This window comes from Carcharhinus amblyrhynchos, chromosome 7 (assembly GCF_965287045.1).
Source record: "Carcharhinus amblyrhynchos chromosome 7, sCarAmb.v2.hapA, whole genome shotgun sequence".
Classification (NCBI taxonomy): Eukaryota; Metazoa; Chordata; class Chondrichthyes; order Carcharhiniformes; family Carcharhinidae; genus Carcharhinus; species Carcharhinus amblyrhynchos.
Window position 1 is genome coordinate 122,871,983 of NC_137330.1, and position 25,826 is coordinate 122,897,808.

Below are 25,826 nucleotides of genomic sequence, written 5' to 3' on the forward strand. Positions count from 1 at the left end.
ATCTTTGGACCGTGGGAGGAAACTGAAATACTCGAAGGAAACCCACGCAGACACAGAGAGAACATGCAAACTTCTCACACAGTGACCCAAACTGGGAATTGAACCCAGGTCCCAGGTGCTATGAGGCAGCAGTGCTAACCACTGTGCCACGTGTAATAGCAATTGGAAAAGGTTGGGGAGGGGGAGTGGTGGTGGCAGCATAGATAGTTGCACAAAATAATGGTTGGAATGAGCTTTGTGTTTAGGCTCAGCTCATAATTCAAATGTTTTCACCTATCCTAGTCAATTTCAAATTGCTTATATCAAGGAAATATTCTATCCATGTATGCACAATATTAATTGTGTTGGGAACCTTTTCTGTGGCAGCTTGTGAATATTGAGCAACTTTTCATGGGATTTAATCTATTCAGAATAGAAAGCAGCAGTAAGTTTTTCTATTTGTCCATGGGGTGTGGTTGGCATCACCAGCTGGCATATGCCCGTCCCTAAGGGTATTTCAATCAACCACATTCTGTGGATCTGGAGTCACATGTAGGCCAGATCAGATAAAGATGACAGATTTCCTTTCTTAAACAATATTAGTGAACCAGATGAATTTTTGTGACAGATTTTAAATCTGGATTATTATTGAAAATTTCACCATCTGGTGGGATTTGAACCCAGAGCGTTACCCTGGGTCTCTGGGTTACCTGTCCAGTGACAATACCGCCTTGCTACTGCCAGCCCTAATAGCCTAGAACTTCTGTATAGTTATCTTTAGGGATCAGAGAAATATCAATTTCTTTTTCTTAAAAATGTGTATACTTTTTCATTCCACGGCTGAGCATGTGTTTAAGTGCAAACCATAAGTGGTACATTGGAAGAAATAAATACTGTGGGCTGACCAGTTTTGTATACTTGAGTTCTGAATGCCAGTGAAGGTATCTCAACTGTGATTTAGTGATGGTACTATATATTGATGTAACAGAACCATTTATAATTCTGTTGCTCTTTAAAGTTTATTTATTAGTGTCATAAGCAGGCCTACATTAGCACTGCAATGAAGTTACTGTGAAAATCCTCAAGTGCCATACTCCGGTGCCTGTTTGGGTACACTGAGGGAGAATTTGGCACCTAACCACCTCCTTTGGACTGTGGGAGAAAATTGGAGCACCTGGAGGGCTCTGCACAGATAGTGACCCAAGCGGGAATTGAACCCAGCTCCCTGGCGCTAACCACTATACCGCCCACATTCATTAATTCCACCATCAATTATTTTAACTAATTTTTAGATCTTGCTGCGATATACAGAATGAAATTACCAAGTAATCAACCTTAAAAGATTCAAAATACAAAATCAATATTTGGTGATAAAATGTTTTTCCTTATACTGTAATGTGTTTGATGGGAATAGGGAAAATCACTAAAAGACTGAAAATCAAGGTTACTTAGATCACATGCCTAGGAAAACCTGGAATTTCATGAAGGGGCCCATGGGACGGCTGTTTTGTGACCACGCTATTTGTGGAATTAAGTGATGAACTTATTGACCGTCTATTTATAGAAGATGAATATTGGATTTACAGCGATATATATCCACACGTGCACATTAAGCAAAGGCTACAAGTTTGACCTGATGACGACATGACACTAATGTTGAAAAAAATAGATTTAACGTTTGAGTGTAGTGATCTGGTCACTCGTATTGTAAATGTTGTGGACCTTTTGGTAAGTTGTCATCAGAATTCTGTTCCAGATGTTCTTTTTCAATGCTGTGGCTGGGCTTCAAAATTTAAATTACTTCTCTTGCAGCCAAACAGTGGATCTTTTGATGCAGGAATCGGGCTGCCGCTTGGAGCATCCTTCTGCAACTAAATTCCGCAATCACGTAATGGATGGAGAATGGGAAAAGGTTATGTTCTCTCACCTCTCTTGTACTGATGTACACAGATTCTTTGCATTGAATGTCTTGGACTAAACTGATTATTATTGTCTCTGTTAATAGGCTGAAAATGATCTTAATGAATTGAAGTCTTTAGTGCATTCACCTCATGTGATTGTGGTAAGCGATTGCAGTTGCAGACTGTTTTTTGTTCTTTCCATTTAAAACAAATTTTTATCAGTGTAAAAGATTCTGGACATATCCGGGTAGGCCAACAGTTGACTCCGTGTTCAGCTGAAGAATGTGTGATTTGTTTTTTGGATGGGGGATGTGGGGCATGGATCGAAAAGACCAGTGTTTGTGCTGGATTAGAAGCGAGGATAAACAAAGGTGATCAGCTGCTCCTCTGTTCCAGCTGATTCATTTGTTTTATAGAAGGTTGGAGAGCTTCCTGTCTAGGACTGGGGGAGGGGTGGAACAGGAGCTGACGTTTAAAGTATATAATTATATCTCTGTACCTTAACCCTTTGGAGGGTTTCAGTAAATGGTATTAGATTGTGAATTTTCTTGCAGATTCTGTGAATTTGGAATTGACTATGCAGTACATAGCATAAGAAATATAAACTGTGCGGTTGGGTTTAATTAAGTGCAATTGTACAAATTTCACATTTTTGTAGTACTTTGTGAATGTCCGACTAATGTCCAACAGTAACATGGAAGGCTGTATTCTTTAAAACTTAGCCTGTATCTGAAGAAACTATTTGGACTGCAGCTTGATTAGTTTTAAAATTGCCATTGATGGTGTCAGCAATTTGAGATGGACTATGAATTTCCGATGAGAGGTGCAGTTTTACCTTGGGTGTGGTTTACTAAAGCATGTACGCTCAATAAATAACAAATGAGCTATAGGAAGGATGAGAATGCAGAAGAGGTACACAAGAATGGTTCCGGGGTGAAAAACTTCTGTTATAACATTAGATTAGGGACGCTGATTTGATTTATTATTGTCACATCTATTTGTATGTAGTGGAAAGTATTGTTTCTTGCAGTCTATGCAGACAAAGCATACCGTTCATAGAGAAGGAAAGGAGCGTGCAGATTGTAGTGTTACATCATAGTTAAGGTGTGGAGAGAGATCAACTTAGAGCGAGGTAGGCCCATTCAAAAATCTGATGGCAAAGAGAAGAAGCTGTTATTGAGTTGATTGGTACGTGAAGGTGGAAAAGGTTATGCCTAGGGTTTGTGGGGTCCTTGACTATGCTGGCTGCTTTTCCGAGTAGAGGGAAATGTAGACAGTCGATGGATGGGAGGCTGGTTTGCGTCATGGACTGTGTTTCATTCACGACCCTTTGTAGTTCCTTGCAGTCTTGGGCAGAGCAGGAGCCATACCAAGCTATGATATAACCAGAAAGAATGCTTTCTTTGCTGCACCTGTAAAAATTGGTGACAGCTGTAGCTCTTGAGGAAGCGTTCTTGGAATGCTGCCGGGATAGTTTCCTTGAACAGTGTGTGTGGGAGCCGACGAGGGAGCAAGCTATCTTGGATCTGGTGTTATGTAATGAGGCAGGTAGAATTAGGGACCTTGTGGTGAGGGATCCTCTTGGGAAGAGTGATCATTGTATGGTGGAGTTTCTGATGCAGATGGAGGAGGAGAAAGTGGGTTCCCGGACATGTGTCCTTTGTTTGAACAGAGGGGAGTACGGTAGGATGAGGGAAGAATTGGCGAATGTTGATCGGGGGAGCGCGTTGGAAGGTAGGTCTGCTGAGGAGCATTGGAGGATCTTTAAGGAGATCTTTCTTGGTGCTCAGCAGAAATGTATTCCGATGGTTAAAAAGGATCGTAGGAGGAGAGATAATCAGCCGTGGATAACGAAGGAGGTAAAGGAAAGTGTTAAATTAAAAGCGGATGCGTTTCCAGTAGCTAAGCGTAGTGGGCGAGAAGAGGATTGGGAGAGGTTTAAGTATCAACAAAGAATGACGAAGAAGTTGATAAAGAAGGGTAGGATAAACAATGAAGCTGGGCTAGCGCTTAATATAAAAAAGGATAGTAAGAGTTTTTATAAATATATAAAAAGGAAGAGGCTGGCTAGGGTGAATGTTGGACCCTTAGAGGATGAGAGGGGGGACTTAGTGGTAGGGGATGGGAAAATGGCTGAGGCCTTGAATAACTTTGTTTCGGTCGTCACGGAGGACGTGAATAATTTGCCAGGTGTTAGCGATGGAAAGATGGTAGGAGTGGAGGGCCTGAATGACATTATTGTTACTAGAGAGGCAGTGCTCGACAGACTGGAGGGACTGATTGTGGACAAGTCCCCAAGATCGGATGGAATGCATCCAAGGGTTCTGAAAGAAATGGTGGAGGTGATAGTGGATGCCTTGGTGATTATTTTCCAAACGTCGCTGGATTCTGGGGAAGGTCTGGAAGATTGGAAAACGGCTAATGCTATGCCGTTGTTTAAGAAGGGTGGCAGGCAAAAGGCAGGGAATTATAGGCCGGTTAGTTTAACGTCTGTTGTAGGTAAAATGTTAGAATCCGTCATCAAGGAGGAAATAGCGAGGCATCTTGAGGAGAATTGTTTGATAGAGCAGACACAGCACGGTTTTGTTAAGGGGAAGTCGTGTCTGACGAATTTATTGGAGTTCTATGAGGATGTGTCTAGGGCAGTGGATAGAGGAGAGCCGGATGTGGTGTTTCTTGATTTCCAGAAGGCGTTTGACAAGGTGCCTCACAAGAGGTTAATACAGAAGGTCAGGGGGCATGGAGTTGGGGGTAGGATGTTAGCGTGGATAGGGGATTGGCTGTCAAATAGGAGGCAGAGAGTGGGGGTCAATGGGTGCTATTCGGTTTGGCGGTTGGCGACTAGTGGAGTGCCCCAGGGGTCGGTGCTGGGGCCTCAGCTATTTACCATTTATATAGATGATCTGGAGGAGGGAACCGAGTGTATGGTGTCGAAATTTGCTGTTGACACCAAGATTGGTGGAACGGCAAATTGTGCGGAGGGTGTGGAGAGTCTGCGGAAGGATCTAGATAGGCTGGGTGAATGGGCCAGGAACTGGCAAATGGAATTTAATGTTGGCAAGTGCGAGGTGGTCCACTTTGGTAGGAATAATGTTAGGAAGGACTGTTACTTACATGGCGAAAAACTGCAGCATGCGACTGTGCAGAGGGACCTCGGGGCCCTTGTGCATGAGTCGCAAAAACCCAGCCTGCAGGTGCAGCAGGTGGTCAGGAAGGCAAATGGGATGCTGGCCTTCATAGCGAGGGGGATTGAATATAAAAGTAGGGAGGTCTTGCTGCAGCTGTATAGGGCACTGGTGAGGCGGCAGCTGGAGTACTGTGTGCAGTTTTGGTCGCCGCACTTACGCAAGGATATTTTGGCCTTGGAGGGAGTGCAGAGGAGGCTTGCTAGACTGATACCGGAGTTGAGGGGGTTGAACTATGAGGAGAGGCTGAATAAATTAGGCTTGTACTCGTTAGAGTTTAGAAGAATGAGGGGAGATCTCATTGAGACATATAAGATGATGAATGGGATGGATAGAATAGAGATGGAGAGGCTCTTCCCGCTCAGAAAGGACAGTAGGACTCGAGGGCACAGCCTCAAGATAAAGGGAGAGCGGTTTAGAACGGAGTTGAGGAGGAACTTCTTCACTCAAAGGGTGGTGAATCTCTGGAATTCTCTGCCGGTTGAAGTGGTGGTGGCTGCCTCGCTAAATATATTTAAGACGCGGGTTGATAGGTTTTTGATAGGCGAGGGGATTAAGGGTTATAGGGAGAGGGCGGGAATGTGGAACTGAGACACGAGAGATCAGCCATGATCTTATTGAATGGCGGGGCAGGCTCGAGGGGCTAGATGGCCTACTCCTCCTATTTCTTATGTCGCAGACATGTCAAATTTCCTTTGTCTTCTGAGGCATTGGTGGGCTTTCTTAACTATACTGTTGGCGCAGGACGAGGACAAGTTGGTGATCTGAACATCTAAAAATTCAAAGCTCTCAACCCTTTCTACTTTGCCCCCTTTAATGTAGGCAGGGGCATGTTCTCCACTATACTTTCTGAAGTTGATGACTATTTCCTTTGTTTTGCTGACATTGAAGGACATATTAGTGTTGTCGCACCAGTTCTATCTTGTTCCTGTACTCTGTCTCGTCATTGTTTGAAATCTGGCCACCACATGACGTCACCACCAAACTTGGAAATCAAGTTGGAGGGAAATTTGGCCTCAGTCGTAGGTGTGTAAGGAGTATAGTAGGGGGGAGCCGAGGGAACAGCTTTGTGGGGCATCAGTGTTGAGAATGATTGTGGAGGAATTTTTGTTGCCTATTCTTACTGATTGCAGTCTGTGGGTTAGGAAATTCAGGATCCAGTTGCAGAGGAAGGAGCCTAGGACATGCCATGGAGTTTTGTACGAACAATGGCGTTGAAGACTGAGCTATGGTCAATTATTAGGGATCTGACATGAGTGTTTTTGTTGTCTAGGTGTTCCAGGGTTGAGTGCAGGGCCAGGGAGATAGCAGCTGCTGTGGACCTGTTGAGGCAGTAGCCGAATTGTAGCGGGTCGGGGAAGCTGGAATTGATTTGTGCCATGTCATGGTTGGGAGTGTTTTTGTTGGAAAGAAGGTGGCTAAGAGGAGATTAATAGAGGCATTGAAAATCAAAAGGGTGCTGGACAGAATATATAGGGAAAAATTGTTCCCGCTAATAAAAGGATCAACATGAGAGAGCGCAGATTTAAAATGAGTTGCAAAAGAAGCAAATGTGATATGAGAATAAACTCTTCCTCTCAGAGTAGTTTGGGTCTGCAGTACAATGTCTGGAAGTTTGATGGAGGCAGGTTCAATTGATGCATTCAAGAGGGTATTAGATGATGACTTGAATAAAAACGACATGCAAGGGTATGGAGAAAAGGCAGGGAATGGTACTAAGTAATGATGCTCATTTGGAGAGCTGGTGCAGACTCAGGCCTTGTGATTCTGTTTAACACTTGAGTGGCATAAATATGTGACTGCCTTTGGAAAGGAAAAGCAAAGTTTGAAGTTTTTCCATTTTACCCCAATTTTGATGCAGTATATTGGAATCTTCACTGACCTGCTATGCATTTGTATTTTTTTATGCTTTAAATGAATCTTTTCTAGAATTGAATTGAGAGCTAGGGTTGATTTCCTCTGACCCCATGCTCCTATCTCCTTCCCCCAAAATGCTGTACTATTTGCCTTTGATTCTATGGAAGCATGCATTCCTCTCAGTCAGATGGTTGTGGTTTCAAACCCTATTCCATAGTTTATAAGCTTCTAACAAAATGTTAAATGGATGTCCTATCTGCCCCTTGGGTGGATGTAAAAAAAAGTCCATGGCATTTGAAGAGCAAGAGATTCTTCCAGTGTCCAGGACAATATTTATCCTGCATCCAATATTGCTTGGAGATCGTGTGGTCACTTCTCTGCAAATTGTCATTTATACTATAACAGTGATCACAACCAGTAAAATGTTTCATTGCTATTAAACCATTTCCAGGCACCTTGACGTTGTGATAACTGCAATATAAATGCACCATCATAGCTTTGATTTGACTGTGAAGTAATTGTAGCGTTCTTCATATAATCATAAGTGATCATAGTATGGTTGAATTTCTGATGCAGATGGAGGATGAGAAAGTAGGGTCCTGAACCTGTGCCCCCTGTTTGAACAGAGGGGAGTATGATAGGATGAGAGCGGAATTGGCGAATGTAGATTGGGGGCGCAGATTGGTTGGCAGGACGGCTGAGGAACAGTGGAGGATTTTTAAGGAGATCTTTTCCAGTACTCAGCAGAAATATATTCCCATGGTAAAGAAGGACTAACAGAAGAGAGAACCAGCCGTGGTTATCAAAGGAAATAAAGGAGAGTATTAAATTAAAAGCTGATGCGTGCAGAGCAGTTAAAAATAGTGGGTGATTAGAAGATTGGGAAAGATTAAAAAAAAAACAAAGAATGACTAAGAAAGCGATAAAGAAAGGAAAGGTAGAATATGAAGCTAAACTAGCTTTAACTGTAAAAAATGATAGTATAAGTTTTTACAGATATATAAAGAGGAGGAGACTGGCTAGAGTGAATGTTGGACCCTTAGAGGATGAGAGGGGGGATTTAGCGGTGGGTAACGAGGTAATGGCTGAGGCTTTAAATAAGTTTTTTGTGTCGGTCTTCACGGAGGAGGACGCAAATAGCTTGCCGAATATTAAAGATAGAAGGATGGTAGGAGATGAGGCCCTTAATGCGATTACTGTCACTAGAGAGGTAGTGCTTGATAGACTAATGGGACTGAAGGTAGACAAGTCCCCCGGACCGGATGGAATGCATCCCAGGGTCCTGAAAGAAATGGCAGAGGTGATAGCGGATGTCTTAGTAATTATTTATCAAAACTCGCTGGACTCTGGGGAAGTGCCGGAAGATTGGAAAGTGGCTAATATTACGCCGCTGTTTTAAAAAAAAAACACCACTATTCAAGGAAGAAGGGAAACAAATCAGGAAACTATAGGCTAGTTAATCTAAAATAGTGGGAACAAAAGGAGAACCAGTATTTGAATTCCCAAAAAACATTCTTAGCTTGTAGATCTACGTTGGCTTCCAAAGAACAAAGAAAGTACAGTACAGAAACAGACCCTTCAGCCCTCCAAACCTGCACCGATCATGGTGCCTGCCTAAACTGAAACTGTTTGCATTTACAGAGTCCATATTCTTCCATTTCCATCCTGTTCATATATTTGTCAAGTTGCCCCTTAAATGCCACTGTTGTACCTGCTCCCAACACTTGCCTGGGCAGCGCGTTCCAGACATTCAACACCCTCTGTTTGAAAAAAATATATACCTCGCACATCTCCTTTAAACTTTTTCCCATGTACCTTAAACCTGTGTCCCCTAGTACTTTTCTACCTTAGGAAAGAGCATCTGACTATCCACTCTGCCCATGCCACTCATAATCCTGTACAGCTCCATCAGGTCACCCCTCTCGTTCCAGCGAGAACAAATCGAGTTTATCCAACCTCTTGGCTAAAACCCTCCAGACTAGGCAAATTCTGGTAAGCCTCTTCTGTACCCTCTCTAAAGCATCCACATCCTTCTGGTAGCGTGACAACCAGAATTGTGCACAATATTCTAAATGAGCCCAACTAAGTTTCTGTACGGCTGCGGTATGACCTGCCAATTTTTATACTCGATGCCCTGACAGATGCAGGCAAGGGTGCCATAAGTCTTCTTGACTACCTTATCCACCTGCGTTGCCACTTTCAGTAATTGGTGGATGTATGCCCAGATTTGTGCCTGTCAGTACTCCTAGGGGTTCTACCATTTACTGTATAATTCCTACATGCATTGGAACTTCTAAAATGCATTATCTCACACTTGTCCGAACTAAACTCCATTGGCCATTCCTCCACCCAAATCTCCAATTGGTTATACCTTGCTGTATCCTCTGACAATCCTCTTCGCTATCCACAACTCCACCAATTTTTGTGTCATCTGCAAACTTACTAATCAGACCAGCTACATTTTCCTCAATCGTTTATATATACTAAAAACAACAAAGCTGGCAGACCTGATCCCTGTGGAACGCCGCTATTCACAGCCTACCATTCAAAAAAGCACGCCTCTACTGCTACCCTCTGTCTTCCATGATAAAGCAAGTTCAATATCCATCTTGCCAGCTCTCCTCTGATCCCATGTGCCTTCATCTTGCGTAGTAGTCTACTGTGAGGTATCTTGTCAAAGACTTTACTGAAGCCCATGTAGACAACATCCACTACGTTTTCATATCTAGCATCTTTGTCACTTCCTTGAAAAACTCAATCAAGTTAGTGAGGCACAACTCCCCTTCACAAAACCGTGCTGCCTATCACTAATAAGTCCATTTGTTTCCAGATGTGGGTAAATTCTGTCCCTAAGAATCTTTACCAATAATTTCCCTACCACTGATGTAAGGCTCACTGGCCTATAATTTCCTGGATTATCCATTTTTAAAAAATGGAACAACATTGGCTACAGATGAAGTTGCAGAGGACTGGAGGATAGCCAATGAGGATGCAAAGATTTCTGTAAGGCCCCAGCAATTTCCACTCTTGCCTCCCTCAGTATTCTGGAGTAGATCCCATCAAGCCTGGGGACTTATCTACTTTAATGCTTTTTAAGATGCCCAATACCACCACCTTTTTGATATTGACATTATCCAGAATATCTTCACACCCCAGCCAAGGCTCCTCATTCACCAAGACCCTCTTTTTGATAAATACTGAGGCAAAGTATTTAGTATTTCACCCATTTCATCTGGTTCTATACATAGATTCACTCCACTTTCCTTGAGTGGACCAATCCTTTCCCTGGCTACCCTCTTGCTCTTTACATACGTATAAAATACCATAGGATTTTCCTTAATAAGAACATAAGAAATAGGAGCAGGAGTAGGCCATCTAGCCCTTCGAGCCTGCCCCACCATTCAGTAAGATCATGGCTGATCTGTCATGGCTCAGTTCCACTTTCCCGCCTTCTCCCCATAACCCTTAATCCCCTTGCCTATCAAAAACCTATTTACCCGCGTCTTAAATATATTTAGCGAGGCAGCCTCCACCACTTCAACGGGCAGAGAATTCCAGAGATTCACCACCCTTTGAGTGAAGAAGTTCCTCCTCAACTCCGTTCTAAACTGCCCCCCCCCCCCCCCCCATCTTGAGGCTGTGACCTCTAGTCCTACTGTCCTTTCTGAGCGGGAGGAGTCTCTCCATCTCTATCCTATCCATCCCATTCATCATCTTATATGTCTCAATGAGATCTCCCCTCATTCTTCTAAACTCTAACGAATACAAGCCTAGTTTATTCAACCTCTCCTCATAGTTCAACCCCCTCAACTCCGGTATCAGCCTAGTAAACCTCCTCTGCACTCCCTCCAAGGCCAAAATATCCTTGCGTAAGTGCGGCGACCAAAACTGCAGACAGTATTCCAGTTGCGGCCTCACCAGTGCCCTATACAGTTGCAGCAAGACCTCCCTACTTTTATATTCAATCCCTCTCGCTATGAAGGCCAGCATCCCATTTGCCTTCCTGATCACTGATATGTCCTCCCTTAATCCTGTTTGCCAAGATCTTTTCATAACTTCTTTTAGCCCTCCTAACTCCTTCCTTAAGTTCCTTCCTATATTCTTTATATTCTTCAAAGGTTTCCATTGTCCTAAGCCTTTTAGACCTTGCAAATGCTTCCTTTTTCTTTTGACAAGGCTCATAATATCCCTCATTATCCAGGGTTCCTGATACTTGCCACACTTATCCTTCACCCTTACAAGTATATGCTGATCCTAAATTCTAATCAACTGACATTTGAAAGACTCCTACATATTGGAAGTTGATTTACCTTCAAACAGCCTCCCCAGTCTACACTCTCCAGATCCTGACAAATATTGTTGTCGTTATGTGTGTGTCTGTCTGTCTCTCTTTCTCTCAGACACACACACACTCTCTCTCACACACACACACACACACACACACACACACACACAAAATTTAACACCTTTGCCCAAGGATCACTTTTGCCCTTATCCACAAGCACCTTAACATTTATGGAATTATGAATTATGATCACTGTTTCCAAAATGCTTTCCTATTGAAGCTTCAATCACCTGGTTGGGCTCATTCTCCAGTACCAGGTCTAATATGGCTCCTTCCCAAGTTGGGCTATTTATATTTGAAGAAACCTTCCTGGGCACTCCTCACAAATTCTGACCCATCCAAACCCCTAGCAGTAAGCGAGTCTCAACCAATATAGGGAATGTTAAAATCACCCATCAGAACAACTTGTTGTTTATGCATCTTCCCCAAATCTGTCTGCATATCTGCTCCTCTATCTCATGCTGGCTGTTGGGAGGCCTGTAATAAACCCCCAACGTTATAAGAACATAAGAAATAGGAGCAGGAGTAGGCCATCTAGCCCTTCGAGCCTGCCCCGCCATTCAATAAGATCATGGCTGATCTGTCGTGTCTCAGTTCCACATTCCCGCCCTCTCCCCATAACCCTTAATCCCCTCGCTTATCAAAAACCTATCAACCCGCGTCTTAAAAATATTTAGCGAGGCAGCCTCCACCACTTCAACAGGCAGAGAATTCCAGAGATTCACCAACCTTTGAGTGAAGAAGTTCCTCCTCAACTCCATTCTAAACCGCCCCCCCTTTATCTTGAGGCTGTGCCCCCTAGTCCTACTGTCCTTTCTGAGTGGGAAGAGTCTTTCCATCTCTATCCTATCCATCCCATTCATCATCTTATACGTCTCAATGAGATCTCCCCTCATTCTTCTAAACTCTAACGAGTACAAGCCTAGTTTATTCAGCCTCTCCTCATAGCTCAACCCCCTCAACTCCGGTATCAGCCTAGTTATGACTGCACCCTTTTCTATTCCTGTGCTCTACCTCTGTTGCTTCGCTAGCTGAACCCTCCGATGTGTCCTCCCTCAGTACAGCTGTGATATCCTCCTTAACAAGTAATCCAACTCCTCCAAGTTGGAGGATCTAAATCCTGGAAATTTTTGCTGGCAATCCTGTCCCTCTTTCGATCAAGTCTCAGTAATAGCAGCAACATCATAGTTCCAAGCTCTAAGTTTATCTGTCTTGTTATTCTCCTTGCGTTGAAGTAAATGCGCTTCAGACCACCAAGTCTCACTGTGTTCAACAACTACTCTCTACCTGCTCTTCCTCTTAAACTTACTGGCTTTAGTCTGTAGCTCTCCCTCAGCTACTTCCAATGAAGCAATGCTTCTTGTCCAATCTCCTCCAGCTCCGTAACACTTCAGTATAACAGCCCTGTAATTCTGTCCTTGTGTCCCCATGTTTAATCATTCCACCATTGCTTGCCATGCCTTCAGTGCCTTGATCCTAAACACTGGAATTCCATCACTGAAACTTAGTCTCTAGCTATCTCTGTCTTTTAATATGCTCCTTAAAATATACTTGATTGCAGGTGACCAAAAGCTTGGTTCACTGATCTATTTATGTGGCTTAGGGTCATATTTTGTTGTATATTGTTCCTGTGAAATGTTTTGGTATGTTTTGTTATTGAAAAGGTACAATGTAATGAAAAAGATACTGTGATATGAGAAACTAATAACTGGCAGTCCAGTTGTGCGAATCCCATTGGGGATAGTCAGTCATAATATAGAATTCTTCATCAAGATGAAGATTCTGAGATTAGTATTCTGAATATTATGAAAGAAACTACAAGGCATGAGTTGGCTATGATGGATAGGGGAACATTACTTAATGGGATGATGGTGGATAGGCAGTAGTAAAATTCAAAGGTCACATGGGTGACCTGCATAAATTGTTCGTTCCTTTCCACCACAAAAGAAAAATGGGAAAGGAGGCTAAACCATGGCTAACAAGGGAAATTGGAATTAGATCCAAGGAAGAGACGTACAAATTGGCCAGAAAGGCAGCAGACCTAAAGATTGGGAGCAGTTTAGATTTCACCGAAGGAGGTTAAAAGAATTGATTAAGGAGGGGGAAAAGAGAGAATGAGAGTAATCTTGTGAATTTATTTATTAGTATTAGAAGTTGACTTTCATTAAATTGCAATGAAATTACTGTGAAAATGCCCTAGTCGCCAAATCTCCAATGTCTGTTCAGATACACTGAGGGGAGAATTTAGTATGGGCAATACACACAGCCAGCACCTCTGTCAGACTGGGAGGAAATTGGAGCACCCAAAGTGTAGATTGGTGCAGACAAATATAGGCCTTACAGTCAGAAATAACGGGAATGATGGAAATGGCTGATCAACTAAACAGATATTTTGGTTTTGCCTTGAAAAAGGAGGACACAATTGACATACCAGAAATGTTGGGGAACACAGGGTTTGGAGAGATGGAGGAATGAAAATTAAAGTCTTAGTCACAAGTAGGCTTACATTAATGCTGCAATGAAGTTACTGTGAAAATCCCCTAGTCCCCACACTCCGGCGCCTGTTTGGGCACACTGAGGGAGAATTTAGCATGGCCAATACACCGAACCAGCATGTCTTTTGGACTGGAGGAAACCCATGGAGACATGGAGAGAATGTGCAGACTCCGCACAGACAGTGACCCAAGCTGGGAATAGAGCCCAGGTTCTTGGCACTGAGGCAGCAGTGCTAATCACAGTGTCACCCACAAGAGAAGAAATGAGCATTAGTAAAGAAATGGTGTTGGGGAAATTGATGGTATTGAAGCCTGATTATCTGCATCTCTGAGTACTTAAGGAAATGGGCCTAAAAGTAGCAAAATCGTTGGTAGTCATATTCCAAGATTCTATAGACTCGAACAGTTCCTACAGATTGGAGGGTCACTAATGACAGGCGGCATGGTGGCACAGTGATTAGCACTACTGCCTCACAGCGCCAGGGCCTCGGGTCACTGTCTGTGTGGAGACTGCACATTCTCCATGTATCTGCATGGGTTTCCTCTGGGTACTCTGGTTTTACCCGTACTCCAAAGATTAGGTTGATTGGCCATGCTAAATTAACCCTAATATTGGGGGATTAGCAGGGTAAATATGTGGGGTTAGGAATAGAGCTGTGGATTGTGGTCGATGTGGACTTGATCGGCTGAATGAGAGAAGAATTGGCGAATGTGGACTGGGGGAGCGCGTTGGAAGGTAGGTCTGCTGAGGAGCAGTGGAGGATCTTTAAGGAGATCTTTCTTGGTGCTCAGCAGAAATTTATTCCGATGGTTAAAAAGGACAGTAGGAAGAGAGGTAATAAGCCGTGGATAACGAAGGAGGTGAAGGAAAGTGTTAAATTAAAAGCGGAGGAATTTAGAGTAGCTAAGAGCAGTGGGCGAGAAGAGGATTGGGAAAGGTTTAAATGTCAACAAAGATTGACAAAAAAGTTGATAAAGGAGGGTAGAAGAAGCTATGAAGCTGGGCTAGCGCTTAATATAAAAAAGGATAGCAAGAGTTTTTATAAATATATAAAAAGGAAGAGGCTGGCTAGGGTGAACGTTGGTCCCTTAGCGGATGAGAAAGGGGACCTAGTGGTAGGGGATGGGGATATGGCTAAGGTCTTGAATAACTTTTTTGTTTCTGTCTTCACGGAGGAGGACGTGAATAATTTGCCGGGTGTTAGCGATGGAAAGGTGGTAGGACTGGAGGGTCTTAATGACATTACTGTTACTAGAGAGGTGGTGCGCGACAGACTGGAGGGGCTGATTGTGGACAAGTCCCCAGGACCGGATGGAATGCATCCGAGGGTTCTGAAAGAAATGGCGGAGGTGATAGTGGATGCCTTGGTGGTTATTTTCCAGACGTCGCTGGATTCCGGGGAAGTGCCGGAGGATTGGAAAACGGCTAATGTTACGCCGTTGTTTAAGAAGGGTGCCAGGCAAAAGGCGGGGAATTACAGGCCGGTTAGTTTAACGTCTGTGGTAGGTAAAATGTTAGAATCCGTCATTAAGGAGGAAATTGCGAGGCATCTTGAAGGGAATTGCTTGATAGGGCAGACGCAACACGGTTTCATTAAAGGGAAGTCGTGTCTGACAAATTTACTGGAGTTCTATGAGGATGTGTCTAGGGCGGTGGATAGAGGAGAGCCGGTGGATGTGGTCTTTCTGGATTTTCAGAAGGCGTTTGATAAGGTACCTCACAAGAGGTTACTGCAGAAGGTCAGAGGACATGGAGTTGGGGGTAGGGTGTTAGCGTGGATAGAGGATTGGTTGTCAAATAGGAGGCAGAGAGTGGGGGTCAATGGGTGCTATTCGGATTGGCGGTTGGTGACTAGTGGGGTGCCCCAGGGGTCGGTGCTGGGGCCTCAGCTATTTACCATTTATATAGATGATCTGGAGGAGGGAACCGAGTGTAGGGTGTCGAAATTTGCTGATGACACCAAGATTGGGGGAAAGGCAAATTGTGCGGAGGGTGTGGAGAGTCTGCAGAAGGATCTAGATAGGCTGGGCGAATGGGCCAGGAAATGGCAAATGGAATTTAATGTTGGCAAGTGTGAGGTGGTCCACTTTGGTAGGAAGAATGGTAGGAAGGACTATTACTTACGTGGCGAAAAACTGCAGCAGGCGACGGTGCAGAGGGACCTCGGGGTCCTTGTGCATGAGTCGCAAAAACCCAGCCTGCAGGTGCAGCAGGTGGTCAGGAAGGCGAATGGGATGCTGGCCTTCATAGCGAGGGGGATTGAATATAAAAGTAGGGAGGTCTTGCTGCAGCTGTATAGGGCATTGGTGAGGCCGCAGCTGGAGTACTGTGTGCAGTTTTGGGCGCCGCACCTGCGCAAGGATATTTTGGCCTTGGAGGGAGTGCAGAGGAGGTTTACTAGGCTGATACCGGAGTTGAGGGGGTTGAGCTATGAGGAGAGGCTGAATAAACTAGGCTTGTACTCGTTAGAGTTTAGAAGAATGAGGGGAGATCTCATTGAGACGTATAAGATGATGAATGGGATGGATAGGATAGAGGTGGAAAGACTCTTCCTGCTCAAAAAAGACAGTAGGACTAGGGGGCACAGCCTCAAGATAGAGGGGGGGCGGTTCAGAACGGAGTTGAGGAGGAACTTCTTCACTCAAAGGGTGGTGAATCTCTGGAATTCTCTGCCCGTTGAAGTGGTGGAGGCTGCCTCGCTAAATATTTTTAAGAAGCGGGTTGATGGGTTTTTGATAAGAGAGGGGATTAAGGGTTATGGGGAGAGGGCGGGAAAGTGGAACTGAGCCACGACAGATCAGCCATGATCTTATTGAATGGCGGGGCAGGCTCGAAGGGCCAGATGGCCTACTCCTGCTCCTATTTCTTATGTTCTTATGAATGGCGGCCTCCAGCGCTGTAGGGGTTCTATGATTCTTTTATGAATGTAATCCCACTATTTGAAAAGGAAGGTAGAGAGAAAATGGAATTATAGAGCCTGACATTGGTGGTGGGTGAAATGCTAGAGTCTGTTATAAATGATTTAATGGCAGAACATTTGGGGAAACTGTGGCAGGATCAGACAAAGTCAACATGAATTTACAAAAGGGAAACAATGCTTGTACCCTATTGGAATTCTTTGAGGATGTAACTAGTACAGTTGGTGAGAGGAAGCCAATGAATGTGCCTTATTTGGACTTTCAGAAGGCTTTTGACAACGCCAAACAAGAGAGCGTGTAAAATTAACATGCATGGGATTGGGGGATAGTGTTGAGATAAATAGAAAACTCGTTGGCAGACAGGAAACAAAAAAATTTTGAATTGGAGGAGAGTGGATTTTAGTTGGGTAGTGAAAAAGGCATTTGGGGCACTTTATCGGTCAAGGTGGGTCCAACAGGTAGTTAAAGCAAATGGCATTTTGGCCTTTATTGCAAAGGGATTGGGGTTTAAAAATAGGGAGGTTTTATTTTACCCCTTATCATAAAAGTAACATTGGAGGCAGTCCAAAGGAGATTCGCCATGCTAATTCTTAGGATGAGAGGCTTGTCTTATCAAGAGAGATTAAATATTGAGTCTGTATTTCTTGGAGTTTGGAAGAGTGAGGGGTGACCTTATTCAAAAAATAAGATCCTAAGGGGCTTGACAGGATAGAATGTGAGATGCTTTCACTTGTAGAAGAATCTCGAACAAGGGGACATAGCTACAAGATAAAGTGCTGGTCATTTAAAATTGAGGTGTATTGAAATTTCTTCTCGCAGAGGGTGGTGCATCTGTAGAATTGTCTGTCCCAAAGGCTGCTGGAGGTGGGATCATTAGAAGTATTCAAAGTGAGGAATAGAGAGCTATGGGGAGATGCACAGAAAAGGATTTAAGGCCAGCATAGATAAACTGTGATCATATTGAATGTTGGGGTTGGTTTGAAGGGCCTGGTGGCCTACTCCTACTTCTCTTTCTTATGTTCTTGTGCAAAGGGATTAAACAATATGGGGTGGAAAATGGGGACAGGTCACTGAGTTGAGTGATCATAATAAATGGCAGAGCAGGCCCGAAGGGTCTATTGGCCTGCTCGTATTTTCAGTGTTTCTATAAATGCAAGTTGTCTGGAAGAGGGTAAATGTGCTTCTGTGAATTAATTACTCTAATTACTTAATTATTCATTGAATAATTAGAAACAGTTGGCCACAGATTTGGTAAAAGGCTGTTTTTATCTGCAGTTTATTAAAAATATCCAAGTCTGAGGCATCTTTGATGTTTATTGGATGCAGCTGTTAGTCCAAGGGATACAAGTTTTCGGAGAGGAACACATCAACATTGCCTCTTTGTAGCATGCAGTTATGTGCAAGAACGTGAATTACAAATTCGTAAGAAGAGTTACTGGTTTACAGTGACTGAAAAAAAAACAATTTTGTCAAATGCAATTTTGGAGTTTTTATTGGTACTTGTGGAATTCTACTCATTTTACTGAGAAGGATAATGAGTGTCCACTGTCATGAATGAGGAGGATTTTCTTAGAGGAATTAATTCAGCCTGTGTTCTATTCTTGTATCTGCTGCCCTCAAGGCCTGCCCATCTATCACCCTGGACTCGATGACCTAAATTGGCTTCCTTATCTTGATTTTAAAAGTTTTGTTTTTGGGTTTGTCCATGGCCTCCTTTTCCACCACCACCACAACCCACCCCCACCCCCATGTAATCTCCGAGATACATGATACCAGACCTGCTGAATTTTCTTCTAGCACCTTCTGTTCTTGTTTCCGATTCCAGCATCCACATATTTTGCTTATTTTAATATTCCATCACACACTTGACTTGTGCCTGTGGGCAAGCTTTGGGGAGTATGGAGGTGAGTTTACTCTCTGCAGGATTCCTAGCCTCTGACCTGCTCTTGCAGCCACAGTATTTTTGTGGCTGAGTGAATTTAGTTTCTGATCAATGGCAACTCCCGGAATGTTGGTGGGAAATCTAGTGAGAGTAGTGCTTTTGAATGTTGAGAGATGATAGTCAGACTCCTGTTGGAGATGGTCATTACCAGGTATTTAAGTGGCAAGTATATTTGGATGATGGATTAGTCCAAGCCTGAATGTTGTCCAGGTTTTGTGGTATGTGTGCACAAGCTACTTCAGTATCTGAGGAGTTCTGAATGAACAGAAAACTGTAATCATGAACATTCATCCCCATTTCTGGCCTTGCTTGGAGGAAGGGTCGTTAAAAATCGTTGGGCCTATCCTGAGGAACTCCTGCAGTGATGCCGGAGTCAGGTCAATCATTCTCCAATTGCCTTTCTTTGCACTAGGTATGACTCCAATGGTGCAGATTTTTCCCTGATTCCTATGAGTTAAGTTTTACTAGGATTCCTTGATGCCACACTGTCAAATGCAACCTTGGTATCCAGAGCTGTCCCCTTTGACATTCAGCTTTTTTGTTCGTGATTGCTCCAAAACTGTAATGAAGAACTTTTAAGTTGGGTAAACGCCAATGTTTTAATCAAGATCCAACTCCAAAAGTGGGGCTTGAGCAAGTGACTTGAATTAGATATCAGTGCTGCCACTAAACTAAATTACTTAAAGATGAGAAGAAATTGGTTTTGTGGTAGCCTGTTCAAATATGAAGAGAGTGTCCAGGATTGATTGTATTGAGCCTCGAAGTGACACTGCAGAATAGAAAGAGGATGGTCATTCCATGAGTTTTTTTACATTTTAGTTCATTCATGGGACATGGGCATCACTGGCTGGCCACCATTTATTGCTCATTGAGGAAAAGCAAATTACAGTGGATGTTGGAATCTGAAACCAAAAGAGAAAACGCTGGAAAATCTCAGCAGGTTTGGCAGCATCTGTAAGTAGAGAAAAGAGCTGACGCTTTGAGTCCAGATGACTCTGTCGAAGCTAAAAGGCATAGGAAGTGGGAGATAGTTATACTGCAGGGGGAGGGCATGAAAGCTGATTCATAGCCATAGAAACATAAGAACATAAGAAATAGGAGCAGGAGTAGGCTATCTAGCCCTTCGAGCCTGCCCCACCATTCAATAAGATCATGGCTGATCTGTCGTGGCTTAGTTCCACATTCCTGCCCTCTCCCCATAACCCTTAATCCCCTCGCTTATCAAAAACCCAAAAACCCATCAACCCGCGACTTAAAAATATTTAGCGAGGCAGCCTCCACCACCTCAACGGGCAGAGAATTCCAGAGATTCACCTCCCTTTGAGTGAAGAAGTTCCTCCTCAACTCCGTTCTAAACCATCCCTCCTTTATCTTGAGGCTGTGCCCCCTAGTCCTACTGTCCTTTCTGAGCAGGAAGAGTCTCTCCACCTCTATCCTATCCATCCCATTCATCATCTTATACGTCTCAATGAGATCTCCCCTCATTCTTCTAAACTCTAACGAGTACAAGCCTAGTTTATTCAGCCTCTCCTCATAGCTCAACCCCCTCAACTCCGGTATCAGCCTAGTAACCCTCCTCTGCACTCCCTCCAAGGCCAAAATGTCCTTGCGTAAGTACGGCGCCCAAAACTGCACACACTACTCCAGCTGCGGCCTCACCAATGCCCTATACAGCCGCAGCAAGACCTCCCTAACCAGGGGAAAAAACTGCTAAAAGCTGTCCACGGAGAGAATAAAGGGTATGAATGACCCAACAGCAAAGAAACTAAACTGTGACAGATGGAGATGCTGGAGGGCAGGGTGGGAAATGGGACAGAGGTAGAATGTAGAAAAGGAGAAGCGGGGGGGGGTTATGAAATAGGGGAACGAAAGAGGAAGGGGGAAGAAAAATGAAGAAAGACCATAAAGAAATAAGAGGTAGAGAACAGTCAAAAAATTAAATAAAATAGAATGAAAACAGAGGTCGAGGTGGGGTAGAGCAAATCATCTGAAGTTGTTGAATTCAATATTGAGAGCGGAAGGCTGTAAAGTGCCTAGCCAGAAGATGAGATGGTAATCCTCCAGTTTGCATTGAGCTTCACTGGAACATTGCAGCAAGCCAAGGACAGACATGTGGGCATGGGATCAGGGTTGTGTGTTAAAATGGCAAGCAACCGGAAGGTCAGGGTCCTGATTGCTTTGCTGAGCACCTTCAGTCTATGCAGAATCACCCAGTCTATGCTTGGCCTCTCTGATATAGAGGGGACCACATTGGGAGCAGTGAATGCAATACACCAAATTGAAAGAGGTGCAAGTAAAACACTGCATAACCTGGAATGAATGTTTTGGATCTTGGATGGTGAGCATAGAAGAAGTAAAGGGACAGGTGTTACACCTTCTATGATTGCATGGGAAGGTGCCATGAGTGACAGGAGAGGTGTTGGGTATAGTGGAGGAGTGGACTAGGTTATCCTGAAGGGAACGGTCTCTGCAGAATGCTGATAGAGGGAGTGAAGGGTAGATGTGTTTGATGGAGACATCATGCTGGAGTTGGCGAAAATGGTGAAGGATTATGCTTTGCATGCGGTGGCTGGTGGGGTGAAATGTGAGAGCAGGGGGGACTCTATCCTTATTCTGGGAGGGGGTGAGGGTTGTGGCACAGGAGATGAACTACACGCTGTTGAGGACCTCATCGACCCCGGCAACATGTCACAGCTTACAGCTTCTCTGCCGTGCTGTTTGGCCATTCTCTCTGTGGATAGCTATTAGCAGTCTTTCCCCCTAGCTTCTATGGCTATGACACATTTTTCATTCCCTCCCCCTGCAGTATGATTATCTCCCACTTTCTATGCCTTTTAGCTTTGACAAAGAGTCATCTGGACCAAAACGCCAGCTCTTTTCTCTCCTTACAGATGCTGCCAGACCTGCTGAGATTTTCCAGCATTTTCTCTTTTGGTCTATTGCCCATTTCTAGTTGCCCGAGGGTAGTTGAAAGTCAACCATATTGCTGTGGCTCTGGAGTCACATGTAGGTCAGACCAGGTAAGGATGACAGATTTCCTTCCCCAGACGACATTAGTGAGTTGTAAATTGTTCACGAACGTACAAGGTTGGAAGTGGAGGAACTGCAGAAATTTGATCTGAACTGTTATTTGTGGGGTCATTGATAACTTTATGGCATTCTGCTGTTTAGTTGTGTCCTATAGTGCAGCTTCACCAGATTGATACCAGATTGATATTCAGTTACAAGTGGTGTACCTCAGGGATCTGTTTTGGGGCCACTGCTGTTTGTCATTTTTATAAATGACCTAGATGAGGGTGTAGAAGGATGGGTTAGTAAATTTGCTGACGACACCAAAGTCGGAGGAGTTGTAGACAGTGAGGATGGATGTTGCAGTTTGCAGAGGGACTTAGATAAGCTGCAGAGCTGGGCTGAGAGGTGGCAAATGGAGTTTAATGTGAAAATGTGTGAGGTGATTCACTTTGGTAAGAGTAACAGGAGTACAGAATATAGGGCTAATGGAAGGACTCTTGGTAGTGTCGATGAGCAGAGAGATCTCGGTGTACATGTGCATAGATCCCTGAAAGTTGGCACCCAGGTTAAGAAGGCGTACAGCGTGTTAACTTTTATTGATAGGGGGATTGAATTTTGGAGCCGTGAGGTCATGTTGCAACTGTACAAAACTCTGGTGCACTTGAAGTATTGCGTACAGTTCTGGTCGCCGCATTATAAGAAAGATGTGGAGGCATTGGAAAGGGTGCAGAGGAGGTTTACCAGGATGTTGCCTGGTATGGTGGGAAGGTCTTATGAGGAAAGGCTGAGGGACTTGAGGTTATTTTCGTTAGAAAGAAGAAGGTTAAGAGGTGACCTAATTGAGGCATACAAGATGATCAGAGGGTTAGATAGGGTGGATAGCGAGAGCCTTTTCCTTGGATGGTGATGGCTAACATGAAGGGACATAGCTTTAAATTGAGGGGTGGTGATTACAGGACTGATGTCAGAGGTAGGTTCTTTACTCAGAGGGTAGTAAGGGTGTGGAATGCCCTGCCTGCAGCAGTTGTGGACTCGCCAACTTTAAGGGCGTTCAAATGGTCATTGGATAGATATATGGATAACGTTGGAATAGTTTAGGTTAGAGGGTCATTAGATTGGTTCCACTGGTCGGTGCAACATCGAGAGCCAAAGGGCTTGTACTGCGCTGTAATGTTCTATGTAGCTGTTACTTCTCCGAAATATTCCTCGTTGTACCAGATTTGTTCTCCTCACTTAATGGTAATAGTAGAATGAGAGTTGGTCTCCAAAGATATGTAGATTAGGTGGATTAGCTATGGTAAATATGTGCAGTTATAGGGATAAGGCGGAGGGGGATGGGCCTGGATAAGATCCTCTTTCGGAGAGTCAGTGCAGACTTGATGGGCGGAATAACCTTCTACATTGTAGGGATTCCATGGAGGAATATGACTGGACTGTGGGATTACTTGTCACAATTGCATATAATTTTACTACTGCCAGTAACCCGTTAGACCTTCATGGATGCTGAGTTTTGAGTTGCTATATCTGTTCTGAATTGATTTCATTTAGCTTGGTATCATGCCTTATATTACAACAGGTTGTTATATTCTGCGTTCTGTCCCTTCCTACTCTACAAACGGTATGCCTTATCTGTATAGCGTGCAAGAAACAATACTTTTCACTGTATACCAATACATGTGGCAATAATAAATCAAATCAAAACAGGGACTGCAGGTAGATTAGTGATGATGAGGACAAATAGGTTTTTCCTTTTGTTGGTTTCTCATCTGCCACAGACCCAATTTGGAAGAAAAGTTCTTCAGAACATAACTGGTTCAGTTAGTGATAATGCTGCATAGTCATTCTTGGTGATATAGAGATTGACCCTCACCCAGACTACATTCTGTGCCCTTGCCACCTTTAGTGACTCTTCCAGTATGGTTCAACATGGAGGAGTACTGATTAGCTGAGGGAAAGTGGTAGGTCGTAATCAGCAGAGGAGGATCTTGTTCAAATTTGACCTGATGCCACGAGACTGAGTTAATGTTGAGAACTTCCAGGACCAGTCACCAAGTTGAAACATAAAATTCAGCAGAGACTTGACATGGTGAATGCAGGGAGGATGTTTCCCCCTTTTTGGGGGCTCTAGAGCTGGGGATACAGTTACAAATAAGTGGTCTATCATTTAAGACTGAAGATAATTTTTTCTTGGAGAGTTGCTAGACTTTGAAATTCTCTACTGCATTGAGCAATGGAGGCTGTCTCAAATGTATTTGAGGCACTGAGTTTGATTTTTGATCATCAAGGGAGTTGAGAGTGATGGGAGGCTGTCAGGAAAGCTGAGCCGGGGGACCATCAGATCAACCATAATCTTATTGACTGGCAGAGCTGGTGCATGGGGCTGAATTGCCTACTCCTGCTCCTTGTTCTAATGATCCCTCCCAACTGTATACTCATGTGCTAGTGGGTCTGTGCTGCTGATGGGTACACCCTGGAATGGTGACTCTGGAATATTTTTGTTTCCTGGGATGTTTGTGTCACTGGCTAGGCCGGGATTTTTATTGCCTATCCTAATTGCCCTTGATAAAGTAGTGAACCACTGCAGTCAATGTGATATGGATACACCCACAGTGCAGTTAGGGAGAGTGCCAGTATTTTGATGCAGCAAAAGTGAAGGAAGATCAATACAGTTCCAAATCAGAATGGCGTGTGACTTGGAGGGAAACTTTCAGATGGTGATGTTTCCATACTTCTTTGTGGCAGAGGTTTTGGGTTTGGAAGGTACTGCTGGGTAGATGCCAGTGTTGTAGCTGCACTGAAACTGCTTGGCTTGGGGTGTAGGTAGTTCTGGAGCACAAGAGTTCACTGTGTACAGTTGCTGGAATATTGTCCAGACCTCTAGCCTTTGCAATATCCAGTGACTTCATTAGTTTTTTGAAATTGCATGGAGTAAATCAAATTGACTGAAAATTGGCATCTGTGATGCTGGGGACGTCAAGAGGATAGATCACCCACATGATACTTCAGGCTAATAAGTGTGTTTATTCATGATTGTCAGACCGAATGCTATCATGGCTTAAGGAAGTAAACAGTATAATTTCAAATCCCGTAAGACGATTCTGAAGTTGTACAGTAGGAATGTTCGCACCCATGTGGAGCAGTAGGAAGTCCAACTAGGCGCTTTCACAGGAATGGAAGTTAAACGAGAATTACTTTGGTTTGGATATCCCGCAGCAGCTGGCTTGAGCTAAATTTGGTCCTTGCTCTGGATTGTTGGTCCAGTAGCATAGTCTCTACTCTATCAATAATGCTATTTTCCAGTTTGTTCTCGCAGAAAGAATCTATACTAGGCACCACTAACCGTCATCTGTCACAGCAGATGTGTACAGAATACACCAGTCTTGTCAGTCAGGTTTCTGTGCAGCTTTGTAGCAGATGTAAGAATCTTGTATAACTCAAGTCTACTTGAATTAGCAGGTAATGTGAAGATTTGATTTATTATTATCACCTGTATATACACTGAGTCCAGGGATTGTGAGATCCTTCATTATGCTGATTGCTTTGCTGAGGCAGCAGGAAGTGTAGACAAAGTAAATGGATGGGAGGTTAGTTTGCATGATGAATTGGGCTACATTCACAACCTTTTGTAGTTTCTTGCAGTTGGGCAGCAGCCATACCAAGCTGTGATACAACCAGAAAGAATGCTTTCTATGGTGCATCTGTAAAAGTTGGTGAGAGTCGTAGCTGATATGCCAAACTTCCTTAGCCGTAGATAAACATAGTAACATAGAAGAGAGGAGCAGGAGGAGGCCATTTGGCCCTTCGAGCCAGTTCCGCCATTCATCACGAACCTGGCTGATCATCCAACTCAATAGCCTAGTCTGCTTTTCCCCATAACTTTTGATCCCATTTGCCCCAAGTGCTATATCCATTTGCCTCTTGACTATATTCAATGTTTTGGCATCAACTAGTTTCTATGGTAACGAATTCCACAGGCTTGCCACTTTTTGGGTAAAGAAATGTTTCTTCATCTCCGTCCTGTACAGTCTACCGTGAATCGTCAGACTGTGACCCCTGGTTCTGAACTCCCCCACTATTGGGAATATCTTCCCTGTATCTACCCTGTCAGAATTTTATAAGTTGCTGTGAGGTCCCCCTTCATTTCTTTGAACTCCAGTGAAAACAATTCTAACGGAGTCAACCTCTCATACA

The 25,826-nt window shown here is 43.8% G+C and overlaps 1 protein-coding gene across 6 annotated transcripts in view; it reads left to right on the top strand.

The window, feature by feature from the left end:
- The first annotated feature begins 1,533 nt into the window (after nucleotides 1-1,533).
- LOC145345263 (WD repeat-containing protein 26) overlaps nucleotides 1,534-25,826 on the top strand; it is a 155,013-nt gene continuing 130,720 nt past the window's right edge. For 2 of the 6 annotated variants that reach the window (XR_013887043.1, XR_013887044.1), the window contains exons 1-3: nucleotides 1,536-1,707; nucleotides 1,792-1,891; nucleotides 1,985-2,041. Coding sequence is in view for 4 of the 6 variants with exons in the window: in XM_080193078.1 (XP_080049204.1) it covers nucleotides 1,691-1,707; nucleotides 1,792-1,891; nucleotides 1,985-2,041 (174 nt within the window). In the remaining 2 variants the exon portion in view is untranslated. Of the gene's footprint in view, nucleotides 1,708-1,791; nucleotides 1,892-1,984; nucleotides 2,042-25,826 lie in introns of all 6 variants that reach the window. The other 4 variants (XM_080193078.1, XM_080193076.1, XM_080193075.1 and 1 more) reach the window with 4 other exon arrangements.